The sequence below is a fragment of the Chenopodium quinoa genome, unplaced genomic scaffold (genome assembly GCF_001683475.1).
Source record: "Chenopodium quinoa cultivar QQ74 unplaced genomic scaffold, ASM168347v1, whole genome shotgun sequence".
Lineage (NCBI taxonomy): Eukaryota > Viridiplantae > Streptophyta > Magnoliopsida > Caryophyllales > Amaranthaceae > Chenopodium > Chenopodium quinoa.
Window position 1 is genome coordinate 3318659 of NW_018744092.1, and position 12843 is coordinate 3331501.

Here is a 12843-nt window from a genome sequence, read left to right on the forward strand (position 1 = left end):
ATATATGACTACAGATTGACAATTTTTTAAATGTCTAAGACGATTAAGAAGAGGAGTGTCGGCAGTAACTCTTTACCCGCTTATTATTGTGCACAACTGCATCATCACAAAATTGATTATCAGTGTATTACAATGGCAGGCTCAAGCAGTTTCTACATATAAAGTCTGGACTCGAATGTGGCAATTGCCAAATTCTTTTTATTCACATATACAGCTTTTAACAAATTCAAGATAACATTACCAATAAATAGAGAAATAAGATACACTCAGGCAGGGAACTAGCCTAATAAGCATCGATAAGAATAGTATGTTTCTGTATACACAACTATTTGTAAAACGGAGATGAATATTCACTTTTACTTAAAGAATGTCTTGAGCCAAAGAAATTCCAACTGGATAGGACCTGTGTATTCTTGTTTTCACTTTCGCAGAAGAAACAGCTTTCACACCAACTGAATCAAGATCATCTACCTTGGAGCTTGTAATTGGTTTCTTCACAACACTTTCAAACATAGTTGAGTCCGTTAAGAATTGCAAGCCCTGCAAAAAAGTGGCGAATTATATCAGAAACGCAAATTCGTCAAAAGAGTACAATGGAAATTCCGAAACTTAACAAACCTTCCGAGAATTGTCTTCGCATGTAACTTTTGGTGGGTCAAGCTTTGATCCGACATCCTACCAAAAGAAGAAGAAAATAAAGATCAAACATTGAAATTGAAATGTGTATTTCTAGTTTAATATAGCTCTGATAAGAATTAAAAAAAAAAAAAAAAAAACACTTCAAATTCCCTCCTGGTGGTTCAAATTTATCATCATGTATGTTGGTGAAGGCCCTATATATTTAAAGCTTAAGTAAATGCAGACCTCTCTGTCAGAAAATATTACTCAAAGGTATGTAAATTGAGCCAATTTGAGACCAAAACCCAGTGTGAAGTTGCATATATAACAAGGAGAACACAGATACATGAGCTACAAGAATGTTGCCATTATTTTGCAGGCACTGAAAGTTAATCCCCCGCCCTCTTCAATTCATAAAGAAGGGAGTTGGCAAAATCAGCCACTTCTAAAGGCAAAAGATCAAAAGGAAAAGGGAGGAACCGTCTAACCTGAACAAGTTTAGCATTCAGTCCTCCTGTGATTCCTCCAGCTACTTGGCATAAATAGTATACACCTGAATTAGTCAAGTCCTGTGGCATAGGAAGAAGACAGGGGCCATAAATTATTCCAGGATCATTAAAAAAAAAAAAAAAATGAAAACAAAAACTAAAGTCAAGCAATTTAACATTAAGCACAGATGCCCGAAATGAGAAATGCACATACCTGCTTACTTTCAAGAAGTTCAAGCTTTCCTTCCTGTCAACATATGAACACAAATTTGCCATGAGATGAAAGCAATTTGGTGGATCACAGGTACACTACAAGATAATATAGTAAATCAAAAGGAAAATGAACAAGTACAATCTGTATTACAGAACTTCTTTAATAAAGTGAAGCGGATTATATAATCACAAAGGTTGGCTATGTTTTGGCAAGCTTTATGCTTACATCTAATTAGAAGTATTACTTCATCATGTCTCATCCAATTCACCAACTTTGCTTATCCATTCCCTTTATACTCTAGAAGTAGAATGTAACTCTTTAGTTGCCCTACTAATTGGTACTCCGTACTTGACAATACTAACTAGTACAGATTGCAGCATTTGTCAGTATATTACATGGAAAATTTCGATGCCACATCCATGAAAAATATACGATCTCATCACATAAAACTTAATATCCCAAAATTTTCAATTTATAGTGTCAGCAGAGCATCCCACATGAATTAAATGCTTTTAAAAATGAGCTGTTCAATCCCATTTTCTGAATCTATGATGTGTTGATTAGTTTAAATTTAGAGATCACAGTTGTTTGAAGTTGCTGGGTGCAGCATTGAAAGATTAGAATTCGAGGAAAGCAATATTGAGTGAGGGTATGTCTAGTCACACAAAGAGAATACAGTATGAAATATAGTGATTATACAAGGGCCTAAAGATTTTAAAGAGCTCCTTCAAGAAACTCAAAAACTTCCAAAAGGGTTATTAAAAATATATATGAGTAAATATAAATCAAACGTGGATATACCAAAGTCATTACATGATTACAAGTCCTCAATTTTACATCCTATCATAAATACAGCATCCAATAAAGTTGTAATCATAAGAAAATTAAATAGAAGATGTTCCGAAATAGCATAGATTCTAACCGATGGATCAGCCTACTTCCAAGTTCCAACACTCCCTCTTAAGACAACACGTGGAAGAATCCCTGTAAATAGGGAGTTTCTCTCCAAGGCACACTCACAGTTGTTTACTTTAGCAAAATTGTTATTATAAAGCCCAATCTTCACAAACATAAACATTATATTTTGCACATGAAAGGTACTGAAACACAAGTACTTTAAACTCTAACCACTTCCCACTAAGATTACCCAAGATGCAACTTTAGAGACAGTTTACTTAAAAAAAAAACAGGTCCGTGACAAAACAGATTTCAATTAGCAAGGTTATCAACTAAAGGAGATCATCTTACCAGTCCATTTACCATCTCCCGGATTGAGTCAATGTCTAAACCAATTTGGGAAATGTTTGACCTGACACCAATTACCTACATATGCACAAAAAGTGAACAGAAAGTAATCATGTGAGCCAAAAGAAATTTATGATGGTCCAGATAACTACAAAATACTTAGTATTTTATAATAAAGTTATCTACTTATAGCCAAATTGAACCATAAAAAAAAATAAAAAAAAATAAAAAAAAAAAAGGTCTAGTTCTCTTCATCTGATTTCACTTATTAAGTCCAAATAAGTTCAAACAAAACAAGTTCCAATAGGTTTAGACAAAATAAGTTTTTTTCCAGAAAACATTGCACACAAATAAGACATTTTAAAGCAAAATAAGTTGAAGAGAACAGAGCCCAAGTCCCAGCAAAACAATGTTATACCCAACAATTGTAATGTTTGAAGGCATTTTGTGTTTATATATCCTCACAATCTTATAATATCAGTCGGGTGAAAACGGGTTCGATCAGGTGGTTTGACTCAGTTTTTTTCGAGCTTATTCAAGTTCAGGAATGAACCAGGAAAAAACGGGTTTTGGATCGTGAAATCTTGTTCATGACCCACTTTTTTCAGGCCATGTCAAATTTTGAATTGGTTTGAGCTACATTACTAAATGAAATAATTTAATTGAAAATCCATACATCATTATGTATTTGACCAGAGATCTCTTTCTGCTCTTCCAGCTTCCAATCCAAGGTCTCCAGCCTTTTTGATAAATGCTTTTTTGTCGTCTACAAGTGCCAGCAAGTAGGAGTTAAAATGAAATTATGGGAAGAAATTCGAAAGCAAATAACTCTAAACTGTCTAAAGTCTAAATATTGACCAAGTTGAGATGAAACTAACTGCCAATGCATCAGTCAAGTTGTCCAGCTGTTTCGAAACATTAGCAACAGCATTTGCCATATTTTTCTTTGTAACAAACATGACATCTGAAAATGACAATCCCTGGAATGATGGCAAAGTACACATTATAGGAGAAAAAGACATAAAAATATCTCAAAAGATATAGAATTTATGAAAGAACTTGAAAACAATTCAAAATAAAGAAAAGATTATCAACTGACACTAAAAGCTCATAAGTTTGACAGCATGGGTAATTAGTCTGATAAACAAGTCTACAGCAAGTAGAAAAACATTATAACAATGAATTATAATGGCATGTAGGATATTGAGTAAAAAATAGACCTTCCACCACATGTAACAGTATCCCACTGCTCCAACAGCAGCAGCTGGCACCAAATAGGAACCATAGCCCCCTAAATTCAGCAAGAAGAAACGAGGGTATAATACATTAGTCGCAGAAAAAGGTGAGATGACATCTTAGGAAATAAAACTCAGAAGAGTATAATTGTATAATAAAGAACCAACTCAGCAATAGCAGTCCAACACTGATACGAAGTGCTTCATTAGCAGAATATGAAGACTCCCTTTCCCCATCCCAGAAATGAAGTAAAATGATACTAATAAAGTCAACATATGACAAAAATGGAAGCATAACTCTGCCACTCTCAGTCCCTCTCAACTAAGGAAACAAATCTCACAGAGCTAATATTTGTCAATAATATTTGAAATAATTGTCTATTAATTATAGGAAGTGGATTAAGGCTATGTTCAGTTCACCTTATCTTTGTTTATCTGATTTGAACTCGTCTTTTTTAACTCTAAGCTAAACTCTTTTTTTTTTTTTTCCGATTAAACTTTGACCTTATATATACGCTAATCCATAAGGAAGAAATATATCAAACGGGGTCTTATTCGAAATGTGTTAAATATGTAACTTTCATAATTTTTTTCATTATGGATTTAAAGATATTTAGCAATGAAAAATCGCATATAAAACGATAAAATAGATCTGAATTTATTTTTTCTGACCTAATCTGAAATAAATAATAAGGTCCTTAAACAAGGTGAACTGAACACAGGCACACAGCCTAAGAAATCAACATAGTGACTGCACCCCAACCCGAATGAGATTATGTGGAAGGCCAATGAAGAAAGGAATAGAAACATTGAACCACATAAAACCTTTAAAGTATGGTCTGACAGCCTGTAGCAACCGATCTAATATTTCTCTATGCTATTATGTACAATGTATAACTATTACTAAGACCACCCATTACTAAACCATGTGTCAACTTTTAATCAAATAAAATCCCGCCTAGACTACTGATGCCATCATCTCTTTTTTCCCCCTAAATTTGTCCTTCCAAGTTCTATGACTGGCAAATTTGCAACTAAAAATAGATGAAATTGTGACAACACGTTTCGCAAATAAAGAGTAACTAACCTCTTTCCAAAAAAAAAAAAAAAATTAATAAAATCATTCAATGCAAGGGCTAACCTAGCCAGTGACTATAATAGGTTGTAATCAAATAACATGAAAATCAAATAAAAGTAGAGAAATGACATTCCAATTGGATGGCTCTCTTTGTTAGAATATATGTTAATATACTCGGTTTTATTGTGTATATCCTTATTTGGAATGTATATATCTAGTGCCTAGTTTGTTTCCTAGATTATAGCTTAATTGATTCCTTGTAATCTTGTATATATACACGTTTGAATCAATGAGAAAGGCAACCAATTATCTCTTGTAGGTGCTTTTCACTTGACATTTCATGTGCAGTTCAACACGTGTATGATAACTTGTTATTTGATATGATTTTAGGGTGTTTTTAAACCTTGTCTACTTGATAAATTTGTATTTTGGTTCACTTTTACTCTATTATTATGCAATTTTTGTGTATCCTATGCTTCACAGGTTGTTAGTGTTTTTGTTGAGATTTTAGGTCCAAAGACGACCAAATGAAGCCTATGGATAATAAACCGAGGTTAGAAGCAAGAAGATGATGGAAAAAAGTTAAGAAAAGGAGCAAAACCAAAGAAAAGGTGAAGAAAAGGGCATAGAAGACCCTGGACGGCCTAAGGGTTTCAAAGCATGCATGACAGTGCAGAGATGCACGTCCATGCAAGACACCCAGCGCATCCGTGCAGAAAGTCTGCACGTCCGTGTAGAATGCCCAGCCCAAATCAGTAGCTACTGATTCTGCAATATAAGGCCTGCACGGCCGTGCTTAAGTTGGCACGTCCGTGCAAAAGAGGTTGCACGTCCGTGCCATACTAGGCACGTCCGTGCAGGATTTCCAGCCCAAAACAATAGCTACTGATCCTGATTCTCTTGCTTTACACGGCCGTGCATAGGGTGGCACGTCCGTGCAGACCTGCAGTCGAGCCCGATTCTTGTTTTCTCTGTCCTTTTTATTTAGGGGTCTTCTAAATACCCCTTTGAGCTCATTTGTACGGCATCAAAGTTTTTAGAGCTTTTCTCTTAGTTTGTAATCTTAGAACATCAAAACTCTCAAATCATTAGTTAGATTTTAATTATTAGCTTGGAAAACTCAATTTCAATCATTGTAGAAGACAAGATTCCACCATTGTTGTTCAAGTTTGAAGCTTCTAGTAACATTCTCTTTCCTTACTCTTCTATCTTCTCTCATCTTAGTTGTTAATTACTTGTTTAATTCTTACATGCTTAGATTGTTAATTAGTTTAATTCCTACTTTGAATTTGTTCATGAATTGCTTAAACCCTTAAATTGCTTTATTTTCCATGGATTGTGAGTAATCTATTTTCTAGGGTAGGGTAAAACCCTCAATGTAGTCGTAAATAATTTGTTGCATGTGCTAATTTGGTAATTATTGGGTGTTAATTAGTTGAGCTTACGTGGTTTCATTATTTAGTTCTTATATATGATCATTGCTAGAACTATTTATCCAACCTTTCTCAACGAAGGATCGTAGCTCCTTTATGCTTTATTTTCCATGGATTGTGAGTAATCTCTTTTCTCATAGTAGTTGGGTGCCTTAGATGATTTCCCCTATTTTATCCCCTTAATTCACCTTGATTGTTGCATGCTAATTGTGATTTGTGATGAAGTTGAGTAGTATAACCCGAGCCCTAGATTCCTCTTAATATTGTTAATCTCCCCTTAGCTTTTAGTTGTTTGAACTAGTATAAGTTACTTAAAACCAAACCAATATCGACTTCATTTAGCTTATTTAAACGGTAGTATCTCGGTGGTTGATTCAACGCCTCTCTTGGGTTCGACTCTTTCTTACCCTTGCTATTAGTTAGTGAGACCAAGATGGGATTTATTTTTGGTAGGCTCGACCAGTGTGTCTTCACATGCATGATCCGCGCAATGCGCATATGAGTGCCTTTGAAGCGTATCATGCGCTATTTACAGGGTACATTGTCTTATGGTTTGCATCTATAAAAATCTTCCATTGATAGACTTATCTCTTATACCGATGCGGACTGGGGAGGATGCCCCGACACCAGGCGATCTACTCAGGTTATTGTGTGTTCATAGGTGATACTACATTATCAAAAATCAAGTGCAGAGGTTGAGTACCGTGGAGTTGCTAATGTAGTTTCGGATTCATGTTCGCCCAGGTTCCATTTTCCTATTCAGAAAGCAACTCTTGTTTACTATGACAATGTGAGTCCCATCTACCTCTCTGGGAATCCCATGCAACATCAACGCACAAAACACATTGAGATGGACATTCATTTTGTTCGTGAGAAAGTCGCTAAAGGCGAGGTACGAGTATTACATATTCCCTCCCGTTATCAGATTGCAAACATCTTTACGAAGGGCCTTCCACGAGTTTTGTTTGATGATTTCCGTGCCAGTCTTAGCGTCCGTGATCCTCCCGCTACGACTGCGGGGGAGTGATAGAATATATGTTAATATATTCGATTTTATAGTGTATATCCTTATTTTGGAATGTATATATCTAGTGCCTAGTTTGTTTCCTAGATTATAGCTTAATTGATTCCTTGTAATCTTGTATATATACACGCTTGAATCAATGAGAAAGACAACTAATTATCTCTTTCACTCTTGCATCAAGAAATTTCCCTTTAATCTAACACAGTGAGAAAGAACTGCTCTGCCAATTGAAGAAATTAAACAAGTCAAGCAGATTATCAGAAGATAGCAAAGAATCATAAAAGAGAACCAACTTACCACTAGAACCAGAGCTCCCATTCATAATAGTAATGGGATTTGATAGGGATAACTCCCTGATCTCCTGAGCCAATTGCCGAACCTGAAGGTAACAAGAACAGCAAGTAAATCACTATAGAAATTTATACGCTATTCAACAGCTCATTGAGTCATTTCCATGGAATTAAATATTATTTGTTGGTGTTCTTTATAGTTTAAATAACCTTCTTTGCAGATGAAAACTGACAAAATTTCAAAAGGAAGCAATTGAAGCCACATGATGCATTGACCAACTTATACAGGCAGTTTACATTGGTGAAAACCAAAATTTTTAATAATCTCTCTTATGTTACAATATTCATTGCATAAAGTTTGGTACTTAGGTGATCCCAAAAGTAAAAAAGGGCCCCCCAAAAAAAGTTACTACCTCAAATCTTATCTACCACTAGTTCTTCCTTCTACCTCATCTTTGGAAAACCAATATTACCTGTGCTGCAAGAAGTGCGGGATCAATTGTGGTTGAAGAGATATCAACATCATTGATGCCTTTTATGAATTCCTGAAGTTGCAGAAGGACATCAGATAATTGTCCATTCTTCAGAATTACTGAACCAGTCAAACCTATTGTGCAAGGAAAAAAATACAAGGCCAAATTAATTAGAATGATTCAAGAAAAACAATTTGAATATTTTTAGTGAAAGTAGTCTTAGCAATGAAAGCAATATGAAAAAGAAGACAAATCTCCTCATGTACAAAAGTCTACACTTAACTTGATCATTAGCTCAAAAAAATAATGCAATACAATGTAAATTTATGATAACATAAATACAAAAGCCAAACAAATACATTCTTCCTTGAATCCTAGACCAGGCCAGAACATGCTTTACATCCTTTAGGCTGATAGCCCTACACATGGATTCTTATGAGTTATTTCACTGCACTAAACAGAAGAAAGAACAATCTGATTTTACTCTATTTCCTACTCACAATCCCAAGCTTCACGCAAGCACCCATCAACAGAGTTGGTGGATCAAACATCAACAACCAAAAAATCATTGCATTGACAAGCATACAGGGCTAGACCATATCAAATCCCCACCAGAAAATGAAAAAAGTGTTTTAATCTGAGGTGTCACTTTACAATGGAGCCAAAAGATCAACTATTCTATAGCTTTTAAATACCATGGACTGTGCCAAAATGACTCATTAAAATGTCTGCATTAATTATTCCGAGTGAAGACTTTTATTAACTTATTAACATTTGGGCCAAGGGTCTTATAGTAAGATTGTTTTTTTTAAAACTCCTTAGTATGCCCTAGACGGCATTGGGGTGATTTTGATGTACTAGTGTCATTCAAATAGCATTATGGCTCCATTTGGATCAATTGGTTTTGGCTAAAATTAAATTGTCTAATCTTAATATCTTATTTTAACCGTAGCAAAAACCTGTAAGACACACACACACACAAACAAACAAACAAACAAAAAAGAGTTGAAACAAAGTAACAAACAAACCCTAACACTACTATACAATGATTACAAAAATATAAGAAAAGGATTAGAAAGAGAGAAGTGATATAGAATGTAAGGTTATTAGAAAGTGGAGCCTCAACAAGGAAAAAAACTTCCCAGTCATCATTCACCATATCTTATTATCTAATCTAACCTACTATGGTTCTCTTTTTCTTGAACTTCTAAATTGTCTCTTGGTAGCATTTACACAATAACAGAGCAAGAGTAATTTTGATAGCCCCCTTTACTTGTAAGGGAAAGTCAATATGCATTTAATTGCAATTATGCCTTTTGCATGGATCTGAGCCAAGCCCTAAGTTTTGTAAGGATCCTCTTAACAAGCTAAGCCCTAAGTCTTGTAAGGGTCCTCTTAATAAGCTAAGCCCTAAGTCTTGTAAGGATCCTCTTAATAAGCTAAGCCCTAAGTCTTGTAAGGATCCTCTTAACGAGATAAGCCCTAAGTCTTGTAAGGGTCCTCTTAATAAGCTAAGCCCTAAGTCTTGTAAGGGTCCTCTTAATAAGCTAAGCCCTAAGTCTTGTAAGGGTCCTCGTAATGAGCTAAGCCCTAAGTCTTGTAAGGGTCCTCGTAATGAGCTAAGCCCTAAGTCTTATAAGGGTCCTCTTAAGGCTTCATACAGTTGTATTAATAGAAAATCCACAAAGCTAAATTGTGAAAGTGAATGTAGACTACATGTGAGTATGTGACATGGCAATGTTTATGTTTAATTTGGCATGTGGAAGTATGCAAAGTATCCATTTCCTCTTTAATGTAAGTTTAGTCACAAAAAACAAGTTAAGAGGATACATGGATGTTTTGGTCTTATTCCCACTGCATGTTTAATAAGAACGATGGAGATTAGGAGGGGCGTTGGAGTGCAAAAAAATTGCTCCCTCCGTTTCAAAAAGTTTATGCTATTTTGATTAAGCATGTTTGCCAATGCATTACTTTGACCATAAATATCTTTAGCTGCATATTAATATTACTACAGTAAATATCTTTAGTTGAATAATGAAACTTTGTTCTTCAACAAAGTACTTTATCTATATTAAATTAGAATTCTAATAAATTTAGGTGCATATTACTGAAGATATTTACTACTCCGTAATTGAAGATTAGCCCAGTGAAGCTTCCTTCTTCGAGAAATTAACTACTAACCATAAAATTAAAGCAACAAACTCACCCACACCCAGAATCCATGATAATCCGGTACTATCTCCATCATTTTCTCCGATTCTACCCCCACCTCAAAGGGCCACAACCACCGACCCCACCCCTGTAGTTCAGCACCTATATTCTCAGCTTTCACTTAATCTAACCACCATGGGTGATAGGTGTTAATCTGATCACTCTAAAAACACAATTATAACCTGGATGGCGTTTTACCCCTAACTGAAATGTAAAAAAAATAAAAATTCCAAAGGGTAAAACGCCAAAGTGGAGGGCGTTTTTGTCTTCTTCATAAAACTCCAACCACGGTGGAGTTTTTGCACAGGGGTAAAACGCCAACCACGCTGGAGTTTTTGCATCGGGTAAAAACTGCTACTTCACTTCAGTCAATTTGGGGTAAAACGCCATCTAGGGTAGCGCTTTACCCCTAACTGAAATGTTTAAAAAAAAAAAATGCCAAAGGGTAAAACGCTACCGATGGCGGATGGCGTTTTACCCTCAAGCTCGGTTTGGTAAATAGTTTTGCCACGCGTCTAATATGGAGTATAGTTTCTTAACGAAGCTTCCTTTGGTAATTTTTCCTTATAACCTTCATACAATAGTTCAAATCTCATAAACCATAAAAAAAACATACACAACATTTCAAAGAAATTGACTTTATTGGAAATAAAACTATGAATTTTATCAAAAACCCAGAAATGAAAACAAGAAACATGGTTGGATTAATAAAGTAATTACAAATTTTAAGATGTGGGGCAATCAGAATAATGAAAATTTGAATTAGGTTTGATAGAACAAAGAAATCTGAAAAGGGGGTAATTCAAAAAGGTTAAGAAAGAGAGAAAGAAGAAACCTGCTCCCAGAAGAATAAGAACTTTGGAAGGGGCAACCCCAGTTTGCATCGCCATCGCCATCGCCGAAATTGAGCTCAGCTTCCACGCATAATCTTGCTGGGGTTGAGAAAACTTGTAATGGCGTTTCGATCACAGCTTCAAGTAGTAAAAGACCAAGCTTTGAAACGAGTTGTTACGACGAATCGATGACATTGCATTGTCCGAACATAAATCTATTTAAAATAATTTTTACTAATTTTTTTTTGTTTTTTTTTATTTTTTTTCCATGCTACATATAGCCCTAAGGCTTATAAATAAGCATCAAATACACTCTTGGAAATTGTATAAAATTAGGATTAATGACAACAACACGCGTAAATCAGTGTAATTAGCGTTTATATTTTTAAGATTTCTTAACTTTATACGATTTTCAAGTATATATTTAATGCTTATATATAACCCTAAGGGTATGTACAACATTTTCCTTAAATTATTTTTATTGAGAATGAAGAGAACAAGTACCATATTTTAAAAAAATTGTGTCATAAACTTATACGGAGTAATTTAAGTTTAAGGAAACTATTTATTGGCTTGGGTGATGCTCAAAATGTTATACGGAGTAATAAATAACTTTTAATCAAACCTTTACAAAATTATCATGCTCAAATTAAGAGGAATTATGTATGTTAAAACCCTTTCAAAATTATCATGCTTAAATTAAGGGTATAAGAGCAACTCCAGTGGTTGGGAAAAGGGACTAGCTTGCAAATATAAAAAAAATCTTAAGTTATTAGCTATACCATTTTTGCACATCTTGTTGATTAGCTTTGTCAAGCAAATAATTAGCCTGGTAAATATTTGTTAGATAAAAATTATTATTAAATTAAAAATAAATTAATTTACAACTAGCTTAATCATTGGAGCAACAAATAGCTAGAATTGTTATACCTTAAGAAGATGATGCGGCATGACAAGCTATTAAAAGAATTAACCAACCATTGTAGTTGCTCTAAGGAATTGTGTACAAGTATATTAAGACCCTTTCAAAATTATTATGCTCAAATTAAGAGTGTAAGGAATTCTGTATAGATATATAAGGACAATACATTAGATATCTTGCTTGAAATGACATATACAATGTACTTTGCATTATTCTGTAACTTTTCGACAGTCTGTTAATTTAGATTCTAAACTGTTTTGGATTTAAATAAAAACAATCTAACAAAACCAATTAACAATTATATTCGACAATAAAAACATTGCTTCTAATATGAAAGGCATATAGATTAAAAATTAGTCACTCGTATATAATCGATCAATAAACACATAGTTGCAAAGTAATAAACAAACAAAATTGATCATTAAAATCGAAAAATTGAAAGAAATACAATAATAATTACTTAAACTCAAGGGACAAAAATACAATGTTCTCAAATTAAAAAAAAAAACATGATCGTGCCTATGACACGTATACAGCTGTGCCCCAACTCTTGGATTTTTCAAAACCCCCTGAATCGCTTTATTTCTATACCGAATTTTTCACTTGTACCCTTACTAGATGAAATCATCTTCTATTTTTAATCTGATTTTGAGTACTTATTTTGCTTAAATATGGGTTTACATTTGTTTTAAATATATTATCAATCGTTATTTAAAGGTTTGTTCGATAAATTTCATGACTTGAAGTCGAGACCAACAAGTATTAATATACAAGTCTTA

At 34.2% G+C, this 12843-nt stretch overlaps 1 protein-coding gene across 1 annotated transcript; it reads right to left on the reverse strand.

Annotated features, from left to right (window-relative positions):
• Window positions 1-56: 56 nt before the first annotated feature.
• On the reverse strand, window positions 57-11337 carry LOC110691880. The gene is made up of 11 exons (XM_021868851.1): window positions 11145-11337; window positions 8099-8232; window positions 7633-7714; window positions 3786-3856; window positions 3444-3545; window positions 3242-3331; window positions 2569-2643; window positions 1321-1353; window positions 1107-1187; window positions 619-675; window positions 57-540 (listed from the first exon to the last, which is right to left on the reverse strand). Exons 1-11 carry the CDS (start codon window positions 11203-11205, stop codon window positions 361-363), a joined length of 966 nt encoding a protein of 321 aa, XP_021724543.1. The 5' UTR covers window positions 11206-11337; the 3' UTR covers window positions 57-360.
• Window positions 11338-12843: the final 1506 nt, after the last annotated feature.

Excerpts from the sequence above, each read along its gene's own strand:
- LOC110691880 (XM_021868851.1), bottom strand. The coding sequence starts at position 11,205 with ATGGCGATGGCGATGCAAACTGGGGTTGCCCCTTCCAAAGTTCTTATT. Across the intron at positions 8,233-11,144 it reads TCTTATTCTTCTGGGAGCAG|GTTTGACTGGTTCAGTAATT; the intron begins GTTTCTTCTTTC and ends CTTGCACAATAG. Across the intron at positions 3,332-3,443 it reads ACTTGACTGATGCATTGGCA|ACGACAAAAAAGCATTTATC; the intron begins GTTAGTTTCATC and ends TGGCACTTGTAG.